We start from the raw sequence: 25,429 nt of genomic DNA on the forward strand, positions 1-25,429 counted from the left end.
TGAGTATACACGATTATGATAGAATGTCTAACCATTATCTATCCTATCCTATCCACATAATAATCAATTAAATTGAAAGTGGTTACGTTTAATGATGGAGATTATGAAAATGTAATGGAAGTTAAGGAAAGCGACGAAACAAAGGGAGCTGAAAAAAGTTGGAAAGAAGTCAACATCAACAGTAACTAACCTACTACTAATACTGCTGTAATATTTACAATAATTGAATGAAAAAAGTCCTTAATGAATTCTGAAGAAGTTGCAGAAGTTGAATGAATAGTAGAAAACCCTAGATAGCTTTCTGGTTCCAACGTAGGGTTTGGCTTTTGGCCAGAAACAGAAAGACTGCTACCTTCAGAACTCGCCATTAAAACTCCAACTAACTCATTACTTTTCAATACTCCTTTTTCAGAATACTAATAATACAATGGTCTTGCTAGTGAGTGCCCCAGGACACTCTTTAAATAATCTATTTAAAGAAATTTTGTATTCAAAAAATCAAATATTACAATTTTCAATGCGTTGACTTTACGCTTTCTCATAAAAATTCTATAAAAAACTTACTATTTAAGGTCTTAAAGAGTACCCCGAAAGAGTATAATGAATAGTATTTAAGGTCTTACCATAATATAAAAGCAATGATTCATACAGCTTCTCCTTCTGTCATTCTCAGAATAAGATATTGATACTCCCTCACTTTCATTATATATATATATATATCATCATTTATTTAAGGGATAGTAAATTCTAACGTGAATACATGAAAATATTCAAAACTTTATGTCAATGGTCTTTTTCATTTTTATGAATAAGATAATAATTTAATTTATCACTATGATTTAAAGAAATCATAATTAAACTAAAGCAACGATAAGTAAATCTTTACTAGTTTGCAATGAACACTGACATCAATCACGTCATTATTTTAGTCGCAAAGATAAAGAGAATCATATAAATTATTTTCTCGTGAAAAAAGGGGATGATGAATTTTTACTTCGGAAGAGTATAATCAATAATCGTTAGAATTTATGATGATTTTTAAGTATCGGCCTATTTATGATAATATAATTTTTTATTTTTTTTTAACCAAATTTGTTATTTATATATATAGTCAAGATAATTACACATGGATGGAAGGTAAGCTGAAAACATCATATTCTTAATTTTAGAGACTAATAAAATTATAATTTTTTATATTTTTCTTAGAGCATATATATGCCAATATGACACTACATCACACATTCAAGAATAAAAAATGGTTTACCCATTAAGAGATAAATAATTTGAAACAAATTAAATCAGCCTAATCAGGTGAAAGTTGATAAAATAAATAAAGTGGTAGAACTAGAATTGGAACTCCGGTCGTCTAACCTAACAATTTCGACAATCCTACGAGTTACACTAAATTTGTAGACCATAAAATAAAGGCTTTACCCCAAACAGTTTTCTTTTATCATGTATATTAAGTACTCATGAAATAAAAACTTTAGACACAACAATTATATGATTCAAAAAATACTTTTAAAAGTATTTACAATTATCTTTTTAAAGATATGCTAGCAAAATTTGAACCCAAAACATCTAAATTTAAAACGTCATTTTACTTCTAAATAAATCTTTTAGTTAAGCCTCGGTAAATGATGTGCAGACTTTTTGGACATTATAAAATATATTTTAAAGAACTTGTTAGTATAGTAAAAATTCTTATGATATTTTTTACAGTACATGTATCATGTATGAGTCAACAGTCAAGGCTTTGGACAGTAGCTGGTTTCAGAGAGTTTCCATTCCGAACTTTGTCACAGTATAGTCAGTAGGACTTTCTGGAGAAAAGACCAGAAAGTGAATCTGACCTGAAAAAAATGGAAAGGAATGAATAAGCAACATGTGAAATAAATTACTAGTTTGAGAATAATATATAAATTCATAGATCTCAAGATCTATTATCATAAAAAATACTTTAATTTGGACATCAAATTTACCTCATCTCATTATGAATTATATAATGACCATACTATCAAAATGTTACCTTTCTGTCCTTTTATTACATGGTTAAATGTTCGATTTTTAATCCTCGTGAACTTAACTCAGTTGGTAGGGATATCACATATATTATGGAGGAGCTGAAGTTCAAACTCCAGACACTCCACTTATTCACTTTTAAGGTAAAATTTCTAGCCATTAGGCTATTAAAAAAAAAAGGATTTCTAATTTGTCCATTAACATTTATTAACATAACAGTTATCAACTAGACTTATGAATTGCAGTTATATGAGTATATGACAGAAATCAGACTCCTCTAAAGTGAATGATTCACTTTAAAATGTCAAGTGAGTAAAATCAATCGTTAATTAAGAAATCAAAAATAAATATTATGGATAAATTATAACAAATCATGAAATTATTACAATATCACATCCTTTGATCTTATCATTTTACCCTTTACTCACTTTAGAGGATTCAAATCCATATATAAGTAGTTAGCTATATATTTTTAGAATTTAGATTTAACTTAATTCAACCCTTATAAACTTGACTTGAAAAAAAAAGTTTATCTCTATTTATATAAATATAAGTTGAGACAATATCCCATCAAATGCGGAAATAGATTATATGACGTAGGTTTCAACACAATTTTCACGCTTTTTTTTAGATCAGAGCCGTCCAATATTTCAAATTGTACGGTTGAGATCATTTGAAATGATTTTATGATAGAATTAACCTGAACCTTCTAATATGTAATTAATGGCTCAAATATGAAATAATATGAAAATTGTGTGATTTATAACCGTAGCCAATTGGAGTCCATCAAATGCATGACTCTACTAGAAAGGATTAATAATAAAGTACAAACCCTTCCTTGACCACTTATTATGTTGAGACATAAATACTATTTGTTAATTATTTCAATCTTGCTTGCTAATTGAGTTGCATGATTTTTTTTTTTTAATAATGTAAAATGAAATATATTAATACAAACGGTCTGTCTTTCAATCATACTAATAGTTAATTTAAAATTTCTTTTTCAGTAATTTATTGGTTAGAATTTCACTTTTAAAGATAAATAACTAGTAATACTAAGATTTAAACCTTAATATTGAAATGAATTAATGAACAAATACCAAGGAAAGGAGGAGCAAAATATAAAACCGAAGATAGCATGCATATATAACCTGAGATAGATGAAGCTAGCTAGAGGGTATATAATTAAGAAAATTAATAATCATTAAAACCGTACAACTCATTATACATTTGTTATACCAAATAAATTCAAAATCTAGCTAAATTTCTGTACCAACTTGTATGACCGCAGCTAGCAAATTAATTAATATAAATCATAGAGAGCAGAAACAGAGGGAGGGAGAGTTTTTAACTATATATATATATATAGTGTTCATGGAGTAAGTATAGCTAGAGAAAGTGTAATTAAGAAAAAAGTGTGAGAAGAAGCTTAATTTACAGTTGCAATAACAACTTGTATGTGACTATGTAGTAAGAAGAACCAGTAAAACTCAGGATGGATAGCGCCAACTAACATCATATGAATTAATGGCGCTATCCCTCCTGAGCTTAACAGACTCTCCTATACTCTACTCTTTCCATATCTTTCAAGTTCACTGAAGACAAGAAAACATATATCATAGAATGAAATCAGGGAGAGATATAGTGAGAGAGAGAGAGAGAAAGAGAGAGAGAGATATTATATTTGTGATAGAAGATGTTTGGTAGCTAGTGAGGAAGGAGAATGGAGTGTGGGGAAGCCAATTTATAGAAGAATTAAAAGCTTGTATTGAAATGAAATAGAATAATAGATTATTTGCAAAAGCTGAAAAGGCTAAATTAGAATTTTTTTTTTCCTTTATGTTTTTCTTTTTTTTGCATCATGAAAGCAGGAGCAGCTTAATTAGACTGCTTAACGTGCCCCTGCTTTTTCTAATTTCCATTATTTTCAAAAAGGTTATGATAGAAACTATTATCTATTAAGCGTGTGTTTGGTTCTGCGGCGGAGAGAATTGATTTTGGCAGAATTGATTCAGTAAAATTGATTCTGGCCAAAATTGATTTTAAGCTGAAGTGGTTTATGTTTGGATATATTCATGAAAAAGTGAGTTGAACAAAAAATTTGAGTGTAAAAATCAATTCTAGAATCAGAAGCTACGATTTCTAGCTTCAAGTAGAATCAATTCTGGAGGCAGAATCAATTCTGCTTTTGAGAAACCAAACAAGTCAGAATCAATTCTACACGTTCAGAATCAATTCTGGATGCTCCAGAATTGAAACAAAACATACACTAATTAATCGTTTCTACGTATACTTAACTTATACCCTGCCGACTACTGTATTTTAGATTTAATTAGCGTTTTTTAGTTCACAACAATGGGAAAGGAAAGATAGTTTGTGAATTGATGGTACAATAATAAGAAACTTTTTTATCCTCTGTTTTTCTAAAATGCAAATTATAATAGATACCGAAAACCAAATAGTACAAAAGTCACTAAGTTTGATTTAGTAGTGAGAAATTTAATAGTATGCATGAGATTTTAGGTTCGATATTCATGGCTCTATTGTAAAAGATCACATAGCAAAACCAACAAAAGGAAAGAAAAAATAAGGGGGAAAATGAGAGAAAAATCCACTAGTTCGACAACTATCTATCGGGCAAAACTCATGTACCAATCAGAGCAAGAGATAATAAGAAGCAGACTCAAGCCTAGAAAAGAAAAAGGGAACAAACAATTAACAAACCAAAGCTCGAGCCGATCCATCCCAGTCAACCCCACAAACCACTATAGAGGCAAAACACATGACAGGTTCAAACTCTCTCACTCGTAGTAAGTAAAAAAATGACGAGGTATGGTCAAGAAACCACTTCCATGAAGAGAAACCTGTTTATCGCACTAAGGAGTCCTAAAGCTTCTCCGGTCTCCACATCAATAAAGGGTGAGTACCACACCGTCTTTGCATGAAAAAATTGTCCTTAGTCATCCCGAATACAGACACATATACGGATATGGATTTGCTGCAGTAGAAAGAGCACGCAGTTATAAGCTGTAATTGATTTTGGCTAATTTTACATTAGACAGTTTATATTACATATGCACTGAAATAATTCTGACCATTGATTGTAATCGAACGGTTACACAATCTTGAAAACGACGCATCCACATTACATTTCAAACTTCGTGAAGCAAGCTTCGACCAAACATTAATTTCCTTCACCTCTTTGGCATTCCTCCATCCTATTAGCAAGGACCTTCCTATCACAAATCAGCCCGGGGAATGCTCTCATTCCTCCAAATAACATTGTTTCTTTGTTCCCACATTGACCACATAATGCAAGAAAACACAACCATGTTATCATAGGCTGCCACTGAATCAAACACATTTATGGATTGTGATATGTTGTTCCATAAACCAATTCTTTGCCAACAAAACCTGATGTTTTGACACATAAAAAATAGGTGCAAACTATCTTCATCACCATCATCATAAAGCACACACCTACCAGGGCGGTCAACTCCCCGGCCTTGCAATCTAATTCTCGTAGGCAAACAATTACGAAAACTCACCATAAGAATTTTTAACATTTGGTGTGGACATTTGATTTTCCGCACGAGTTGCCAATTACCAATAATTCGATGATGATTTAAATCTAATACATCGTTCAAGTCCCGTTTTTCTTAAACTTCCAAATAAATTCATCTCTCTTAATTGCTTCAATTAGAGGTGTATGCAGAATTTTATCAACCTTATTTTCATCCACCAAACCTCAAATGAAATATACATCATAAAATTTCGGATGCTACAAAATCACATCAGCTATAGAATATTAAGCAAGTCCGGATTCATCAAATTTGGCATAGGAAATATAGTGGAAAAACATAATAACAAAGGCTCAGCAAAATTTATTTGGCCAAAAAACTCAAGGTGACCAATCGTGTAACCCCGGGACCAGCAACAGGTCCAGTTCGATGTCATTTAGAGATGAAACTACGACTATATTTAACACCCGCTATAAAGCCGATTGAGAGATTTTGTGCTCAATTCTCTTGATGTTCACAGTTCACCTCTTTTTTTCTTTCTTTTTTTTTTCGGTCTCATAGCCTAATGGCTAGAATTACGGTTCACCTTTAATTAAACATATATGAAGATTATACTTATAAAATCAATTTGATTTAATCTCTAATCAAATTATTGAATTGAAATGGTTAAATAATTTCACCAAATACACTTAATGGATGGATCACTCATACAACTCTAGCTTGTATCTATTCAGAAACTGTGCTCAGCTCCCAACGCGAATGTAGGTGGTTCTGAGTACATACATACATGTTATGAAAGCTAGCTGCTCACCTGACGCTGTGACTTAGTAATTCAGAGTGGCAGGCAGCCCATCTTCCATACTTGCTAAAAGCTGCTACTGTAGCAGAGAGACTATAACACACAAACTCACAAAGATATTTACACAGTTCATTTTTTTCCTTTTCAGTTTTCTGTAGAAATGAGATATCAGCAGTAATTTGAGTAGGCAAGAATTAATATGGAAATTTTGTGTTATGCCTTGAGCTGCCAAGTGCATTGGAAAAAACGGTGCATTCAAAATATAGGGGATGCACAAATTCTAAGCCGTTCAATTTTGATCAGACAATTCAGATTTTATCTCAGAATTTTATATTAAATTTAAACAAAAAAATGTCTTAAGATCTGAGCAGTTTGATCTTGATTAAATGGCTACAAATTACTCACTATGCATGCGGTTCTAACTTCACTCAATCCAATTCCCAAAAACAGTGGCGTCATTATAATAATAATAATAATAAGTTTAATATAATTCTTTTTTTTTGTCAATTAGTCTAATTGTTAAAAATTTACTTTTTAAAGCAAATAAATGGGTGTACGCAATCCCTTCATATTGCATGCATTGTCCTTATTAATAAAGAAGAAAACTAACATATGCTCTAAAGACACATGTTAAAGTATTTAATATAGAAAATCTGAAAAGTCTTGCATTCAACTTTTTCAAAATCAAAATCTTGTTTTTCTCGATACAAAACATCCATTTTTAAGTTCTTTAACATCTGTCCTTATGACAATGACACATGTTAGCAAGACTCATAGTAAATTAATAGAGTTTTTAAACAATGTTTTTTTCAAGGTAAATAAAAGAATATACTCTTCGGTTTTAAATTACTTGTCGTTTTAGAAAGAAAAAAATTGTTTCAAATTACTTGTCGTTTTGATGATTTAAGGTTATATTTTGTTTATTATACCCTCATGTAAATTTCAAATATTTAGGAGTAGTTTTTGAAACCGTAAAAGATTTAATATATATTTTGAAAACTAAAGTTTGTTTTTAAAATTTTTTTTTTGGTACATAACATTTTTATTTTTTTTGTACATAATATATTAAATTTATTGGAAACATAAATTGTGTGCAAAAAAAATTTAAAATAAAATTATTGGTGAATTAAAATAAGGATATAATAGAAAGATAATGTGCAAAAATACACTTTCTTAATTTCTTGTTTTTTTTTCTTTCTAAAACGACAAGTAATTTGAAACAGATGAAGTATTAAATATGTAAAGAAAAATGCTAAACATGTAACAAAAAATTTCTAAACAGTGTCCCGTATCAATGTTAAGGAAACAAAAATGATAATATAATTTTGAAAGTAGTGCATTCAATGCTTGATTTTTTTTTAAAAAAAACTTTAAAAATCCTATATATATATATATATATATATATATATATATATATATATATATATATATATATATATATATATATATATATATATATATATACCTAAACCATTTGCTTTTATTTCCATTTTTCCTTAATAATTGTCATGTGGATACCGTTTAGCATGACCCATAATTAGTAAATATATATGTCCGCAAACCAATCGTCAGTTGGTTCATTGATGATTGACGCTGAACTTGGTAGGGAGGACCGCGATTTGATCCCCCGTAACTGCGATCCGGAGGGGGCTGGAACCACTTGATGTCAGAATCGACTCCCGAACCAGATTAAACTGGTGGTGTAAAACAAAAACAAAAAAAATGTACGCGAAGTAATATGTATGTCAAAGGACAGATCGTTCGGGAGAACTCGATTTCAAATGTATATTACTCCATCTGTCCAAAATAAATGATTTGTTTGACCACAGTAACGTTTGCCAATGCACATCTTTAATCGTTAATATATTTAGTTATGTATTATTAAAAATTATAAAAATTGTATATTTTAAAAATACTCATCGAAACAAATTAAATAACATCTCATCTGATAATATTTGCATGCATATATTAGTAGAAAAATAAGGTAAAAAAAAATCATATAAATATTACATCAAGTTAAAATTAGCTCATTTATTTTAGGATGGAGGGAATAAAATTCTACTTTTTAATCAATTTTTATTAAAATTCGTGTGCGGTAAAAGGGAAAGTAAAAGTTAGTTGCACTATTATTCAGCCAGCCAGGCCAGGTGAATGCTGTAAAAGGGATGTGTGTAGGTGCAAGTGCCGAGGCACCTTTCTGAAATTCTGACTATAGTGGTGGTGAGTGATAAAAGAGAGGCACCCAATGATCGGGAGCGAAATTTTTCTTCCTCTTAAATTTAAGTGAGTAAAATAGGAGTGCTATTTTGTAAAAAAGAAGAAAAAGGAGTGCTACAAAAACATTAAGTATGTGTTTGGTTATTCGACGGATAGAATTGAGTTTGACAGAATTGATTATAGTTAAAATTGAGTTGAACAGAATTGATATTTGTTTGGATACATTCATGTAAAATTGATTCTTATCAACTCATGATGTTTGGATAACTTAAAGTTAAATTGCTTTTGAATATGCAATTACCAAAATGGGTTTTATATATATTTAAATTGCATTATTAAATGTTATATACTTTATGTTGGTAATTTTAGTATCAACAATGTATTTTGGTAGTAATGTGATTTACTAATGCAATTATGCGTTAAGTTTGAAACGAGTCAGGGTAGTGCGGAGTGCACGCTCGTCAAGCCAAACATGTAATTGAATACGAATAATTGAAACGGGGTTCCAAGGGGTGTAGCCCCTGGCGGGGTGCGGGGCAGCGCACTGCCGGGGTCCAAGGGACATGAATAGTCGTACCCTTTCCCAACAGACATGACTGTTTGAATAGTCGTACCCTTTCCAACAGACATGACCGTTTGAATAGTCGTACCCTTTCCCAACAGACATGACCGTTTTTTCCGAAAAGGTGTGCCTGTTCGTTTTCTGTTATTGGTCTCCTATATAAGGAGTCATTTGGCCACGGTTTTAATCTCGAAAAATACTTCCTCTCTACATTCTGATCTGTTCTCTATTGTCAGAAACAGATTGCTCTTCGAGAATTATCCCCGCAAAGATTTCGTGAACCCAGACAAGAATAGGGTCGAAATACTTTGTTCGGAAAGTGAACGAACACGATTCTTCGAAGATATCCAGGATTATCATACCGTATTTCTAACAAACGAACAAAGTATTTTTTCTGATAATCATGGCTGGAGGAGGAAACACCGTCAAGGAGATGACTAAAAGTTTCGGAAAATTGGACAAGTTTCAAGGACAAGACTTCAGGCGTTGGCAGAAGAAGATGCATTTCATGTTGACAACGTTGAAGGTGGTGCACGTCCTGTCTACACCGATTCCAGAAATTGGGGAGGATGACACGGTTGAAAATCTGAGACGCCGATCAAAGTGGGAGAACGACGATTACATATGCAGAGGGCACATTCTTAACGATATGTCTGATCCCTTATTTGATATTTACCAAAACGTGGAATCTGCAAAGGAATTGTGGGATTGTCTCGAAGCCAAGTACATGGCAGAGGACTCATCCAGTAAAAAGTTCCTGGTGACCGATTTCAACAATTACAAAATGGTTGAATCGAGGTCTGTCATGGAACAATTCAATGAACTCCTCCGAATCCTTGGACAGTTCACACAACATGGATTGAAGATGGATGAAACAATATCTGTCTCAAGCATCATAGATAAGTTGCCTCCTTCATGGAAGGATTTCAAACACAATCTGAAACATGGAAAAGACGAACTGTCTTTAATCCAACTTGGAAGTCACTTGCGCATAGAGGAATCTCTACGAGCGCATGAGGATAACAAAGGAAAAGGCAAAGAAATTGCTGGACCCTCGGTTAATATGATCGAAGAGGGTGGTAAGAACGATAACAACAAAAACAAAGGAAAGAAGCGTGCTTTCAATAACAAAAAGGGCAATTTCGGTGTTAACAAGAAACCGAAACTAGAATGCTGGAAGTGCGGCAAAACAGGTCACTTCAAGAAGGATTGCCGCTTCGGCAAAAAGCACGACAACGCGAACGCAAGTGGTTCAGGAAAGGGGTCTAAGGACAAATCCGAAAACCAAGGTCAGAAATCAATTTGTGATTTGAATAGTTTGATTAAACATTCGGTTTCACTAACTTATGAGGCATTTTATGTGCAGGATGATGCTATCGCGTGGTGGATTGATTCTGGCGCCACAACACATGTTTGCAAGGATCGTTTCTGGTTCAAGACTTTTATTCCAGTGGAAGATGGTTCTGTTCTATACATGGGAGATGATCACTTCGCTCCCGTTGAAGGCAAATGACTGTTTGAATAGTCGTACCCTTTCCAACAGACATGACTGTTTGAATAGTCGTACCCTTTCCAACAGACATGACCGTTTGAATAGTCGTACCTTTTCCCAACAGACATGACCGTTTTTTCCGAAAAGGTGTGCCTGTTCGTTTTCTGTTATTGGTCTCCTATATAAGGAGTCATTTGGCCTCAGTTTTAAGAACGAAAAATACTTCCTCTCTACATTCTGATCTGTTCTCTATTGTCAGAAACAGATTGCTCTTCGAGAATTATCCCCGCAAAGATTTCGTGAACCCAGACAAGAATAGGGTCGAAATACTTTGTTCGGAAAGTGAACGAACACGATTCTTCGAAGATATCCAGGATTATCATACCGTATTTCTAACACTTTATCCGTTCATTTTTAAGTGTTTTTTGACGTCGGATTTAACGTTCCTATTTAACATTCTTTTTGGTGTTTTAAGTATACGATTCGTCACTTATACCCTTTGTCAATTACTCATATCTTTTTCAATAAACTAATTAATGCTATATATTAATTTATCAATATATATATATATATATATATATATATATATATATACAATTTTTTTTGAACCAACAAAATATATATATTTGAAAAACTAAAGTTTGTTTAATTTTTTTTTTAGATAACATATTAATTTTTTTATACATAATATATTGAATTTATTGGAAAGAAAAAGTATGTGCAAATCTATCCAAAAAAACAAGTGTGTAAAAAATAAATTTTTTTGGCACATAACATATTAATTTTTTTTATACATAATATATTAAATTTATTGAAAAGAAAAAGTATGTGCAAATGTATCCAAAAAATAAGTGTGTGTAAAAAATATAAATTTATCGGTGGATTAAAACGAAGGAATAATAAAAAGATAAGGTGCAAAAATACACTTTGTTAAATTGTTATTACTATTCATCAAAATATCTTTTTTATTTGGTTGATTTTTATTAGTAAAAATATACTTTGTTAAAAATAAGATTGACGTTAAATATATTCCCTAAAGAAAATTTTACAAGAGGATAATAAAGGGTAGTTGTGGAATACACATATTGTGACATATACAATTGGGTGGAATCGATTTGCTTATGACGCAGAAGCTATGAATTGCTGCTTCACTTAGAATCCATTCTAGTCCATATAATTGGTTTCTCACAAAACACCCAAACAACTTTGTAAGGCTTTAAAATCACGTTTAATGAAAGAAACGTGAGTCTAGTGCTTGTGAACGTGGAACCAAACAGGCACTAAGTTTGGTTTACTAGCGTTGGATTTGGATAATACTTCCTTTGACTTTATTTATAAGAAAATTTTCTTGTTTCACATATAGTAAGAAATTTGTTATTTTATGTAAAAAAAAATTATTATTTTTACTAAGCTACCATTGGAACTATGCAATCATGTCAAAAAGTGAAATAATTAATGAAGGGTAGTTTTGAAAGAATAATATTAAGGAGAATGTTAACATGCGTCATTAGGACAAATGTTAAGGAATATAATTTTTTATTTTATTTTTCTTTTACGTGTAGAAATTGTTTCTTGAAACGTATGCATTTTTTACTTTTAAACATTAAATTTCTTACATTATTAAATGGAAAATTTCTATATTAAGATACTTTGTCATGTGCCATAATTATAAGATCATTTTATAAAAATAGTGTGTCCATAAATATAAGACTCTTTACAAATTTTTTAATGTATTTATTAATCATTTTCCAAAAATATCCCTTTGAATACTATCAATTTGTACACAAAGAATAATTTAGTAATAGTCACACACTTTTAAGACAAATTTCTTATTTCGTACTCCAATTTTTTTTTTTAATAATAGATTTACAGAAAATGATATATCTGGACGTGTATAATTAGCAAGGTACGTTAATGCTCTGATAGCAACGAGATATGAAACTTCAGGACCAAGTAATTCTTCACAATGTTTTTAAAATTGAACCAGAAGTGTAGCAGAAGCTTGTATTAGGTACCGTTTGGCCAATTTTTTTACCTCTTCTTTTGAGCTTATGCAAACAGCTTATGCCATTTTTATGTATTATTATAAGTTTTTCAAGGTACTTTATGATAAAATAGCTTATAAAAATACAATTTTGACTAGTATGAACTTATAAAATAACATAAAATCTAATTTATATTGCATAAGCTGTTTGCATAAACTCAAAAAAAGAAGGAAAAAAGCTAGGTCAAACGGTACCTTAGTTCCAATGAAGACAACATTGTAATCTTGCTATCTATAAAACAGAGAATATGTTTGTCATTGAATATTGCACCTGATCCTTATACAAATCTAATTAATTTGGTAATTGAATTGTATAACTAGTACTATAAATAATTTAATTTTATTATATTTTTATTGTTTATATTTCATCTTATACAGTAAAAATTAAGAAATAGATTATTCTTCCCTCTATTTTCATTTCCGTACTTCTATCGCCAGGCCCATGTTTAGAAAACTGAAATTTTGGGGTAACCCCTTCTATTAAGTGTTGCATCTTCTTTGACAAATTAAGTTCATTGTACTATTACTTTTCCTTTGTCAGACTCTATCTCAATTCATTTTTTATATCAGAATTTTCAATTATACTCTCTCTAGTCTTGTATATAAGCAAAACTAAAAAAAAGCACACCCTTTAAGAAAGTGGATAAAGTGCATTGAATCATGAAAAAAAACTACGACATTTCCACTTTTATCCTTATCTTTTGTTGAAAACCGTGAAAACAGTATAATCATTAAGGGTAAACATGAAATATTGATAATAAACACAATAAATGTAGTAGACTTTTGCTTCTATTTGAGACTTTCAATTTTTTTATTTTGTTGCTTATATTCGAGATTGGAGGGAGTATGTACGAAGTTTTCTATCTCATCTCCTTGTCATATAGGTAGCATTTTCTAATGGCTAGCTAGCATGGAATTTATTGACATCGTACTAGTCTAGTATGCTTGAATAGCATGCAATGCATTATTGATGTGTGTGAAAAATATAGTGACAAATCTTCGTGGTTAATAAGCTCTCTTGGATTAATTATTCGGGAGAATCAAAATTCAATTATTTGTAAAAATTTATTTTTATCGATCTTTAATTATCTCGTAGCCTAACTCTGAATTATCAGAATTAAAAAACCAACAAAAAAAAATATAGTGACAAATCCATTGTTATGGGGGTAAATTATTGAGTGAATTTTTTTTTATTAGTTAACACACTAGTAAGTACCTGAGATCAATAGTAGTAACTACCAAATAAAAAAGGAAGCAAGGGAAAAAATTAGCACTATATATATTGAAATCATCTTTTTTTACTTTACCTTTTTACTTCATTTGCTCACTACTTTTAGTACTTTGAGAATTTTATTTGAATACATCCAAAAGAGTATTAAAATTTGTAACACAAACATGATTCTTCTTACCACATGTCAAAAGAAAATCAAAGAAAAGGAAAACACAACATCCCCTTGTTTGAAACAGATAACACAAAAGAAAGGCTGAATTGCACAATGGTTCTATTAACTTATTTATTAATTTTATATTGGTTTTTAACTTTAATTTTATTTGTCATATTGATCATTTCCGTTAATTTTTCTCAAAAAATATTAACTTTGCTTACATGGCTAATTGCTACTGATGTGACCACATAATACACTGAAATTGGTGGTATGTTGAAAAGAACAACCTATCTATCAATAGACATTTTCTATATAAAAAAAAAACACTCAATTTTTAACAGCTTAATAGTGTATTTATCTCCAGTTTGAGAAAGATGTATGACCGCATAATCATATTCACCGGCACATCTAACAATATTACTCATAAATAAATCATTTATGCGTATATATAATCGATAACAAAAAGCTAAAATTAATGTTTTTTTGAGAAAAAACTGACAGAAAGAACCAATATGACAAAAAAAATGAAAGTTAAGGGCCCAATTTGTATAGTTAATTAATTAAGTGACCAATATGAAACCAATAAATAAGTTAAGTGAGCACTTGTATTTAGCCTAAAAGAAAAGCTTGATTGAAGAAACTCCAAAGAAAAGAAAGCTAGTTGCATAACAAAGCCTAATACCACTAAAAATATTATATAACAAGTCATTTCTTGAAGACCAGCCAATCATAAAGAAAAAACTAAATAAAATGAAAATCAAACTAAAACCAAATCATTTACTGAAGACAAACTAGAGTAAACAAAACTTAAAAAACTTCATTCAACTAAATAGACATTGGTTGCTAGCTAGAGGTGGAATTAATGTTTCATCCCTCCTTATGAAACAATTATAGACATCATTCATCTTGACAAACAAGGGTGGATTTTTCTTTGTTTATGGTTATGGTGGTTCAAGGAAAACCTTTGTTTGGAATACCCTATCAGCATCTATTTGATATAGGATGATATCGTTCTTAACAAGTCCCAACAGAAATATAATAATCAAAGACTTACCTCTGGATGCAAATTGAAATAGTCAGAAATCATCTCAGAAGGTACATAAACTATGAAGCAAGTGGCATGGCCTTCGTCTTTAATATCCAAGTTTGCATATAATTCGTTTTGAAACACAAAAAGCTTTGAGTCACATGCTAATCCTTTCTTGGCCACACATAAAGGAAACCATTTGGACTAATAGTACCGGTCGGCCGTCATACATTACAAGTGTTTGCTAACCACAACTGGTTCGATTTTTCTACTCGCCATCATAATTCTCCACCATATCAAAGACAAATGTTATTTATAACATTTCATAAACAAAAAAACTTTCAATGAATATCTTATACAGCTTTTCTCTATTCACATAGTAATTACATGAAGAAAAAAAAATCATTTTTATCTAAGAGCATCACCAAAACATATTGCTACAATATACTTAAGGCAACTTCTGATCTGGTAATGTCAACAATTAGGACCATGTTTTCTTTAAGCATAATCAATCATTCAGATTAGAAAATCTCATGAAGTTACAACCTGACCAACAATTACAGTAATATCATCAACCTTTCCACCTGTTAACAATAGAAAAAGTAAAGTAAGCAACATATATAGATAGAAAATGAAATTTATTTTAGAATTATCTACGCCGCACCTGTCAGCTTCATTCCAACAATTTTCTTCCACCACGGAGCTTCAAAACCCTGGAAAATTGTTCACAATGCATCAAAATAACTTTCTAGAAATGTATTTTCTACTTTCAAGGTGTTTCATGCATACAATATCTTTTTTGTCGTCAGTGTAACTGTTAACTTGTTCAATGACTACAATTCTTTTAAAACTTGTAAAGCAAATGAAGTCGAACTATAACTTATTTTTTTACCTTGGATCTTGCCTCTAATGAATAAGGAGAATCAAAATTTGAATCCGTTGCATGACTGCTTGCCAAGTTAGCTAATGCCTTTGCTAGCAACAAAATGAGTTGTGAATCAGTGGAAGTCCTACAGTCAATCTAAATTCTTCAAACCGATCAATCAAGACAGAAGACAATACCAGCCTCAGAAACATCTTTGTATCTACCGACGGTTAGAGCAATTTCATGGTCAAAAACATTATCAAAAAGGCCATCAGATCCCATGACAATTGTGTCTCCTTCTATCAACTCTACATTACTTACCTGTTTTCATGTCAAGGTTAATAAATGAAAATATAATAGAACTACATTTATCTCAGGTGTGAAATGAGAGTATATCCCCTTAGGGAAATTGTGTATTTAGTTAACTCAGTAAGGTGACACATATCTTAGCTTTCACCCAACATTTTTGACTAACATGTGAGCTCAAAAAACCTATGTTGGATCAACACTTCAAGTTGAAGCCGTTTAGATATGAACGTTAGGCATTCAATTGAAATCAGGCTAATGAAATCAGATTGTGTTACCGTTAGCTTTTAAGCAACCCGAATTAAAATTGTCTTTATTCCTATTTTTCTCATAAATAGGCGTGTTGTGGTAGCTTTTGCAAGAACTGAATTTTATATCAAAATCATATTGAAAATAATACTCATCACTCTCATTATTTTTACACTTGCTAATATATTATCTTGAGAGCTCTTTTATACTACATTGTTATTTTATAGTACTTGTGCTTCAATTTGTTATATCTACACATTTGGGGTAATCTTTTAATCATTGTAATCTCTATTGTATTGGGTGTGATCCCAAGGTTTTCAAGAGAGGTAATATCTCTTGGTTTAGAGGCTCTTGCACAAGGGAGGTGATATCCCATTGTTTGTGTTGAGAGTTCTCGGTTGTAAAGGTTATTAGCTTATCCTGTTATAAAAGCTTGGTTTAGTGAAATCTCAAGGTGCTTTCCTTGGGGACTGGAGTAGACCCTTTGTTTTTGGCCGAACCAGTGTAATTTTCCGTGTGTTCTTCTATCCCTTTCATCTCTTTTATTTCATTTTGGCATATTTACATATCGTTCTTTAATTTATATAAATTTATTTTCAAGCACTTTATTTTATTTGATTAAATTTTTTAAGTGCTTATTTTTAATCAGATTTTTGAGTACACAATTCACCCCCCTCTTGTGTTGTTTGGAGTCACTTGACCAACAATTTGGTGTTTGAAACCGACATGACACATGTATTCAATCATTCTATTTTCTTAAATTGTTGGTATCAACGTGTCGCATTTGATGTCTGTGTAGATGTTTCTCATAGCAAAAAACACAGTATACAAATATCGTTGTATTGTAAGACAATTCTAGGAAGTATTAATATTAGTTATCTGTCTCAATCTGAGCAAGAAAACTCAGGTGATTGCTTTCTCTTCTCGGCTTCTTTCTCCGTTTCACTTCATTGATTATTACACATACACAAATATGTATCTGATTTACTTGGGACGAGGAAAGAAAGTTAATAATATAATAGTAGTTACTATTGATAAATATTACCATTGCATCAAGGTATGTTTGGCCAACCCTCGCAGAGCATAGTTGGTATGGACAATCAAAGTAATGTTCTTGTGGAGTAGTGGAAAAGATTACTTGACCTGGAAAAAGAACGAAAAGAAATCAAGTTCTCAACATTCAAGTGTTTTGGATAAGAAAAGAAAACCAGATAAACAGAAAATATATATGGACTAACGGTCATTTTACAATTGTCCGAGGGAACTTGAACTTCGTTCCTTAAGGTTACAGGGTCAAATTCTTACAACTCAACTAACACTTTATGGACCAATTAAACCTTTTAGAAAAGACCAGGACTAGCAAAAAAAATATAGCGCAAGATATTACCATTACGGATAACTCTTAATCCACAATCTCCAACATTGGCAATCTTCAGATTCCCATTCTTTTCCAGCATAGCAATGATGCTTCATAGAATCATAGACAAGAAACCAATGAGGTATATTGTGGTAGAATAGTTTATAATTAAAATGCATATCAGTGTTTGATTTTTCTCTCCCGATTGGTAACCTAAATAAATGATGATAAACTTACACAGTAGCTGAGCCTGTAGAGAATGTAGCAGCATGTGCTTTCTTTATAAGAATCTGAGGATCATTGTTCACCTGCTTAATCCATCAATACTCAACATTATGCATAGAAGAATATTTATTGATTTATGGCTCAAAATGAGAAGATAAAAAGATATGCATATAAAATTATATTTAAAAAAATGAATGTACTTGGAAAGCAAATATAATGTTTAATTTGGGAATATTCATAATCAGTATCTGATTTAAGTTATGGTACCTCCTCATCTTTTACAAAATTATAAGCATTAGTCATCAACTCGCGTGGAAACAATGAAGGATCTACATCCTCTTCAGCCCAGCTGAGAAGCATGACCCAAAAACATGTTATGACAAATTATCATAAGTCAGATATTGTACTATATCATTGAAAACAAAATTTCAATGAGATACAAAACAGCACCATTTAAAGTAATTAATAACTAATTATAAGAAAATAAAAGTTTTTATTTGGGGTGTTGTACTTTGTTTGTTTGATGATATTAAGTGCATGTTTTAGATTGACCGTATGTTTGACGGCATCAAGATAGGTCACCGCGATTTTGACAAAACCTACACCTTTTAGTTTCAACCTATGAAGCATAGACACAGACACTGACACCGACACATATGCGTCGGTGTTGGTGTCAGACACCGATGTGTTTCCGACACCAGGACACACACCTAATCTGAAAACTGTCTGTGCTTCATAGGACTTTCAACAAAATCACGATGCCACTTGATGTCGCCAAACTCACAGCTCGGCCAAGTCTTCCACTAGACAAGAACCAGAGAGTAAGAAAGTAGCATGCATACCCAGAAACACCATCAGCAACAGCAATAACTCCACCATTATAGTTGCTGACAAAGAAAGCATCTTCTCCACCTTTCTCAACCTTCACAAACACCACAACTTTATCAAGTAACAAATATACCAAAAATAATTATAAAAAAAATTAGAAAACTTTATACTTATGTTAACTATGAAATTTCTACTACCTTTTTTGGATGTGGAATAAGACAAGTTCCAAAAGAAAACGATACCTCTGACCTATAAACCACCTCAGCAACAACAAAAAATCAAACCAAAACCCATTTTTAACAAAGAATAAACAAAAATAAAGAGTTTGCTTACCTAATTAAAGGATTAAGTTCTGAAGAATGAGAAGAAGAAGAACATAACACTACTCTTTTCTTCCTCTTAACAGTTTCATCAATAGAAGATAAGGAATATTGAATGAGTGGTTGAGAGTGAGCATGAGAAATCATTACAGCTCTCAATATAGGAATTGCCATTCCTTCCCACTTCAAACTTCAACACCCAATATCCTTCACAATTCACACAATGCCATGAAAATCAATGTTTATCACGATTTTTCAATTCAAGAAATATATATAAATGAATAAATAAATTAATAATTCAATAAATAAACAGGAAGCACCAGTGGTCTAGTGGTAGAATAGTACCCTGCCACGGTACAGACCCGGGTTCGATTCCCGGCTGGTGCATATATATTTTTTGTTTTTATTTTATTTAATATTGTTTTATATTAAAAAATAATTTTAAAAAAATACTATTTATTTCTTCGTGTTCTTTTTTCTTCTTCGTTTTTCACTTTCAAATTCAAGCAATGAACAGTGTCACCATTGATACTATCGAAGGTATTTTTTTTCCTTTTATTTTCTCAGGAAAAAATAAATTATTAACTGTTTCATGAATTTTCTTAGGTAATTTGATTGTGTTTTTTTTTTCTTTATTGGTGTGTGATTAGAAAACGGACATGTAAGCGATTCAGACGCGAATTCCGATGATGCATCGGAATACTACCAGCCGATATCGGCGGTAGACGAAGACGGAAGCTCAGACGGAGAGAACGGAATTGAGTTCCAGCAACTTCCAAACGGTTACAGTGTTCACGGTGGAGCGGAGAACGGGATCGCGATGCTGGATCTGAGCGACGGCGTAGAGCAGAAGAGTAGCGATGAGGAGGAAGAAGAGGAAAGGAGTAGAGAAGAATTTGAAAATGAGATTCGGAGAGCGTTGAGGGAAGATGAAAATCGGAGGAACGCGCCGTTACCGGTGGAGAATGCGACGAGAGTTATGGAGGCGATGCGTGGCGTTTCGTTTGTTGGAGAAGTTCCTCCATGGGCTTCAGAAGTTCCTGTGGATCGTTGGATTGATCAAATTCGTAGACGGAGACAATCACCAAATACTTGAAGGAAAATTTTGATATGCAGATTCATGCTATTTTCATTTTTCTTCATTTTAATTATGAATTTGTAATCTATTTGCTGGTTAATTTAATCAAATTTAGTGGTTATTACTCATTTTAATATTTATGTTTCTGGGGAAGAAGATGCATAATGTGATTTCTCATTCTCATTTCAGCTTTGATAATTACTAATTACACTAGTAAAACAGCTTCACAATGAGGAGTGTTTATAAACCACTTTAACTTCGATTTTCAAGCAATGTGAGAATTTTGCTGACTGGGACGCACACGTCACATCTAATAGTGTGTTTGGCAAGCGACGTGCGGTCCTAGCAGACAAAAGACCTTTGCGGGCAGAAACTGGAACGTAGTTGAGGCGGAAGGAATGGAAAGTCTCACATCTAATAGTGTGTTTGGCAAGAGACGATCGGATTTGCCTCACACGGATTTACCTGAGGCAATCTTGCGGTGATTTCAAGAAGCTACAAAACAGAGCTTCTACCTTAATGTGGGAATCTCGTTGTGGTTTTGTGAAAACGCAGAACCAACAGAGGCTAAATCCTATGTAAAATAATCAATTATTCTCAAATGTATTTCAAACTTTTAATCAACAATTATTTCATCTAAAACTTATTGGTATATAGAGTAGATATTAATTATTAACTCAGCCCAGTAGATAAGGTTTACAACATTCTATAAGATTATAAGATTACAGAAATAAACTCAAATTCTAAGCAACTATATCAAACACTGATCTAACTTATTCAAAGTGGTGTCTAGATTAAATTTGTTGAACTTCAAAACTGGCATTTAAATCTGACTGAAGCTACTCTTTGCTCACAGAAGCTTCAAGTTCCACACATTCTCTCCTTGATTTAGCTCACGCACATTTTTTCTCATGAAAAATAAATATGCTCTATTGTAGATTTTTGTATTGGAAGCCACAGTGCAACCTTCTTAAGCACCTATGTTTTCAATTTCAGTAGCTTTGTCCATTCTTTTGACAATTCCAGCAATAACCTGAAAAGGGTCCAGTAAAGAAAAATTTAACAGATTTATAAAACTAGAGAACTTATTTAAGAATGCTAACAAGTTCTAGGATATTGGTGTCTACTATTTTAGACTGTAAATTAATTACCTTTCCTGGTCCCAGTTCATAGCCTTTCTTCAGTCCCTTGGATAGAAGAGTCTTCACTGTTGTTTCCCATTGAACAGGGGAAGTAACCTGCCAATTGCATTATAAGTGCAATTAGTTTCCATTTATGTCTTTGAGTTAGATTGAAACAAGTATCACCAAGCATACCTGTCGTGCTAATATCTTCTTTATTGTGTCGGGATCTGTATGAGGCTGAGCATTCACGTTGGAAATGACTGGTATTCTTGGCGTTCTAATGTCTGTTGATAACAATGCTGCTTCCAATCTTGACACAGCAGGTTCCATAAAACTAGTATGGAAAGCGCCTGCAACAGCTAGCCGCACCTGACACCATGAGAAAAAAGCATTATGACTTTCTGGAAGGTGATGTCAGAAAGAAAACTTTAGGGGTCTAATTCATACAGTCATTCGAGCCTTGAAAGACTTTGCTTTGGCTTCCACCGCTTCTATTCCTTTTAGGCCTCCAGAGACAGCATAGTTTCCCTACCAAAATATAACAAAATTAATTCCAAAAGTTATTTATCATAGATTTTAGAAACAAAATTTTGCCAAAGGTTGATAAAAGCCAAATCCACAAGAACCTTACTGGACATAGGTAATTGGCAATCTGAACCTTCTCAGATTCAGGCACTTCCTGATTGGCTGCATCACATAACTGCTGGACCTTCTCTGAGTCCAATCCTACCACACTAACCATGGCACTTTTAACAGCATCAGAAGCATCCTGGATAAAAAAACAATGGTTATTCACGTGAATGCAAATTACTATCCAAAGAATTTGGTGTAATTGTGCAAGTCATACAAGAAACAAAAACAACAGATTACCTGCATGGCTTCACCCCTCAGTTTCACCAATTTCAGTCCATCTTCAAAGCTTACAAATCAAATCAAATACATGAATCAGGAGCATGTAAATAAAAAAAAAAGTTAAACTTCAACAAAAAACACTCAAAGGGCATTTCTGTGAAGTAATTTATGTGCAAAACCATACACTACAAACTGGCTAGCTGAAAACAAAGGGTCCTAAACTTCTATTGGATGGTATACTATCAAGTATCAACAATAAAACCATTAGCTAGATTGTAATGACCAAAGTGATTTAAACTATAAAACTTAAATGACTCATATAGAAAAACCCATACTTGGTTCACTTAAACATATTCACTTGGTTTTCCCAATGCTACTGCCATCATCAAAGAAAAGGTGTAACTCGACTATATGGCACAGAAATGTCATGGTAAAAGAAGGGCCACATGCGCCATAATTACATATTGTGCTCTTTCCAAATACTTCTTTAAACATTGGACAAAATATGAAAAATGGAGGCAATGAAAGGGGAAGCAATAGAAAATACATGGTAACTCACCTGAAAGCCCCAGCAAATGCCAGAGCAGTATATTCTCCTAGACTCAAACCACATGTAACATCAACAGATTCAATAATCTGCTCACCTCCCTCACGTGCACGAAGTAGCTCAACAGCAGCAAGACTTGTGACGTACAGGGCAGGCTGAAGAAGCAGAGAATTAGATAGTAAAATTACATCTATGGCATTTATAAACAACAGAATTTCATGGAGAACAGACACAGAGTGATGTATGCATTCTAGTGTACGTACAAAAGATCTATACATATCATACAGATATTAGTCTCTATTTTTTTTTTCAAACCTTGATTGCAGAGGATGTCTAGGTCTGATAAGGAAGGAATGGAATGCTCAAGTCCAGGCAATCTGATCTAGGTGGGGAATTGCCTCTGGTTACAGCTCTTAAGACTCCTAATTCCAATTTAAAGCTAACAGCAAAAAGTTTTAAATCATTAAGAGAGATTTCGAGGTAAATGCTCTCTATCAGGGAAATTGAAACATCATTAATCCATGTAGCCAATCCCACCTAATATGAAAAGTCTTGGCTGCTGTTTTAATTATATGTCTAATTGGTTGAATGTAATAGCTAAAGGTACAATTCAATAATTGAACCTGATTCAGAAGTTATTTCAATTGATTCAACTTCCAACCGTTAAACTGATATTTTCTTGACCATTTATTCTGAATACAAACCAACTGATAGTACACTATTATCGCACAGTGATCTATAGTTTTAAATTATCTATACTAGATCAACAAGCATGGATCAATGACTCAAAAGTGGCGAGCAAAATTCTGGCCTACTATGTTACCATTTATGCACATAAAAATATACTTGTTTTCAAATTTTAAGTAATTACAGTCTAAGGAATCTATCATAACTAAACATAGACTATCTTAAAATGTAAATAGTCAGTACATAAATAAACCTACACTTTATTCTTAGTTAAGTAACAGCCAATAGTAGAAGGTTCTTTATTAAATATAGTACATCATCACTATCAATTTATAACATCATTGAAACATTTCTTTATGTCCTTCATTGAACACGAAGGCTACGTATGAATGTAAGTGATGGGTGGAATACAATAGAATTATCATACGTTGTTTAGATACTTTATGATGAACTGACACAAACTTGATTTCTGTTGTTTGGGAAATGAACTGCGCACGGTAAGGAAATCAGCAAATAATAAGTTTATTCCATGATTCCATCTCAATCTTCCTAAAAAAATGATGAAATAGATTCCATCTAATATCATACTCATACCGTTCCATCATATTATAAACAATCTAAATAACAGCACCTAATGTTATTCCATTTCCCCCCATTCCACCCTTCCACATCAATATAACATAGTCTAAGACAATCAAATAATAACATTGATTGCAAATTATACTAAACATAGCAAAAGCTGTGAAGCATACCTGACTGATAACTGTTGAATTCAGCTTTTCCTTTGGCCCATTAATGCATACATCAAGAAGATCAAACCTAAATCATAAAATCATAAATTAGCAAAAAAATTATAAAAAAAATAATAAATAAATTAAAAATTAACCAAAAATGGTTGAAAATTAGAGTCATAAATAACTACTAACTAACAAGTAACTAACTACCCTAATATTTCATTAGCCTTCTTGTACAAAACTGCAGCAGAAGGAACATTCTGAGCTTCTTTTCCCATTCCAACAGCTTGTGCACCCTACAATAAAATCAAATCAATTCATTCAAACTTTTTCCTTTTCAATTTCAATCAAAATTAACTCCTTAACAGCATCATATTGAAAAAATGTATGTACCTGGCCGGGGAAGAGGAATGCATTGGAGACTTTATAATCAGCTAAAGAAGCTTCATGGATTGAAGATTGAGATCCAGTGGAGATGGTGGCGAAAACCCTAGATTTAGGGAAATTGTGGGTTTTAACGGAGAGGGATCGTTGTGAGAGATTGGGGAAGATAGGTGAAAAAGATGGAAGAGTGAGAGAAGAAGACATTGTAGAGACAGAAAAAGGATTGTGAAGAATTCGAGAATGAAAATGATGAAAGAAATGTTGCATTCAGTTGAAGTCTATGTGGTTTTGTTTTAGTGACGGCGGAGGTTACTAAGTGTTGTTTTAGTTAGTTAGTTACAACTTGGAAGTGTTGTTTTTGTCTTCGAACCAAACAAACCGGCCAACTACTAACCACTTCACTACCAATATCATATCATCTATGGTTTAATTTTATTTTATTTTTGACTAAATATCATCTATGATTTTGACTAAATATCATCTATGGTCGTGACCCAAATTAAAATTGATATAACTGCTAACATATGAAAGCATCCGGTCAGGTATGGGTTGGATTTTGGACCTGCTAGTGTGAAAAATTGATCATGAACGGTTATATACATACGGATGCAAATCTCTAAAATTTATATCTTGACACTAAAACTGACCGAACAACGATTAAGATGCAAATTAATTGTTTTCTTTGATTTCGAGTGCCTCCCCTCTCTCTCTCTCTCCATATATATATATATATATTGGTTAAGATCAAATGACATCAACTAGTTTGACATTAAATGTTACACCTCTCAATAACGTTTTAACCGA

At 32.2% G+C, this 25,429-nt stretch overlaps 3 protein-coding genes and 1 non-coding gene across 5 annotated transcripts; 2 read left to right on the plus strand and 2 right to left on the minus strand.

The window, feature by feature from the left end:
- Positions 1 to 15,365: 15,365 nt before the first annotated feature.
- LOC123914014 (probable protein phosphatase 2C 26) lies at positions 15,366 to 19,462 on the minus strand. Of its 2 annotated transcripts, none has more exons than XM_045964986.1 (11): positions 19,233 to 19,461; positions 19,097 to 19,148; positions 18,914 to 18,993; positions 18,339 to 18,420; positions 18,084 to 18,154; positions 17,877 to 17,956; positions 17,535 to 17,632; positions 16,132 to 16,255; positions 15,962 to 16,044; positions 15,734 to 15,782; positions 15,366 to 15,653 (listed from the first exon to the last, which is right to left on the minus strand). In XM_045964986.1, the coding sequence occupies exons 1-11, from the start codon at positions 19,391 to 19,393 to the stop codon at positions 15,601 to 15,603; spliced, it is 933 nt and encodes a 310-aa protein (XP_045820942.1). In that variant the 5' UTR covers positions 19,394 to 19,461; the 3' UTR covers positions 15,366 to 15,600. The 2 variants fall into 2 exon arrangements, 1 of the variants encoding a protein (XP_045820942.1); XR_006811755.1 differs by having other exon boundaries at positions 15,632 to 15,653; positions 15,962 to 16,039; positions 19,233 to 19,462.
- Positions 19,463 to 19,535: 73 nt separating this feature from the next.
- Positions 19,536 to 19,606, plus strand: TRNAG-GCC. The gene has a single exon. It is a non-coding gene; the product is annotated as a tRNA-Gly (tRNA).
- Positions 19,607 to 19,693: 87 nt separating this feature from the next.
- On the plus strand, positions 19,694 to 20,455 carry LOC123914016. Its single transcript, XM_045964988.1, has 2 exons — positions 19,694 to 19,759; positions 19,870 to 20,455. The coding sequence occupies exons 1-2, from the start codon at positions 19,729 to 19,731 to the stop codon at positions 20,313 to 20,315; spliced, it is 477 nt and encodes a 158-aa protein (XP_045820944.1). The 5' UTR covers positions 19,694 to 19,728; the 3' UTR covers positions 20,316 to 20,455.
- Positions 20,456 to 20,888: 433 nt separating this feature from the next.
- On the minus strand, positions 20,889 to 25,121 carry LOC123914015 (malonyl CoA-acyl carrier protein transacylase). The gene is made up of 10 exons (XM_045964987.1): positions 24,635 to 25,121; positions 24,452 to 24,537; positions 24,260 to 24,326; positions 22,833 to 22,975; positions 22,292 to 22,340; positions 22,053 to 22,190; positions 21,869 to 21,949; positions 21,614 to 21,790; positions 21,449 to 21,535; positions 20,889 to 21,330 (listed from the first exon to the last, which is right to left on the minus strand). Exons 1-10 carry the CDS (start codon positions 24,890 to 24,892, stop codon positions 21,268 to 21,270), a joined length of 1,149 nt encoding a protein of 382 aa, XP_045820943.1. The 5' UTR covers positions 24,893 to 25,121; the 3' UTR covers positions 20,889 to 21,267.
- Positions 25,122 to 25,429: the final 308 nt, after the last annotated feature.

The sequence above is a fragment of the Trifolium pratense genome, linkage group LG3, assembly GCF_020283565.1.
Source record: "Trifolium pratense cultivar HEN17-A07 linkage group LG3, ARS_RC_1.1, whole genome shotgun sequence".
Lineage (NCBI taxonomy): Eukaryota > Viridiplantae > Streptophyta > Magnoliopsida > Fabales > Fabaceae > Trifolium > Trifolium pratense.

Bases quoted from the DNA above. Each gene is read 5' to 3' on its own strand.
- LOC123914014 (XM_045964986.1), bottom strand. From the start codon at position 19,393: ATGGCAATTCCTATATTGAGAGCTGTAATGATTTCTCATGCTCACTCT. The intron at 15,783-15,961 runs GTAAAAAAATAA...ACAATTTTCCAG, and splicing joins CATTAGAGGCAAGATCCAAG to GGTTTTGAAGCTCCGTGGTG. The intron at 15,654-15,733 runs GTGCGGCGTAGA...TATTGTTAACAG, and splicing joins TGTTGGAATGAAGCTGACAG to GTGGAAAGGTTGATGATATT.
- LOC123914016 (XM_045964988.1), top strand. From the start codon at position 19,729: ATGAACAGTGTCACCATTGATACTATCGAAG. The intron at 19,760-19,869 runs GTATTTTTTTTC...GTGTGTGATTAG, and splicing joins CACCATTGATACTATCGAAG to AAAACGGACATGTAAGCGAT.
- LOC123914015 (XM_045964987.1), bottom strand. From the start codon at position 24,892: ATGCAACATTTCTTTCATCATTTTCATTCTCGAATTCTTCACAATCCT. The intron at 24,327-24,451 runs GTAGTTAGTTAC...TTTATGATTTAG, and splicing joins AAGGCTAATGAAATATTAGG to GTTTGATCTTCTTGATGTAT. The intron at 21,950-22,052 runs GTAAGGTTCTTG...ATATTTTGGTAG, and splicing joins TTGCCAATTACCTATGTCCA to GGAAACTATGCTGTCTCTGG.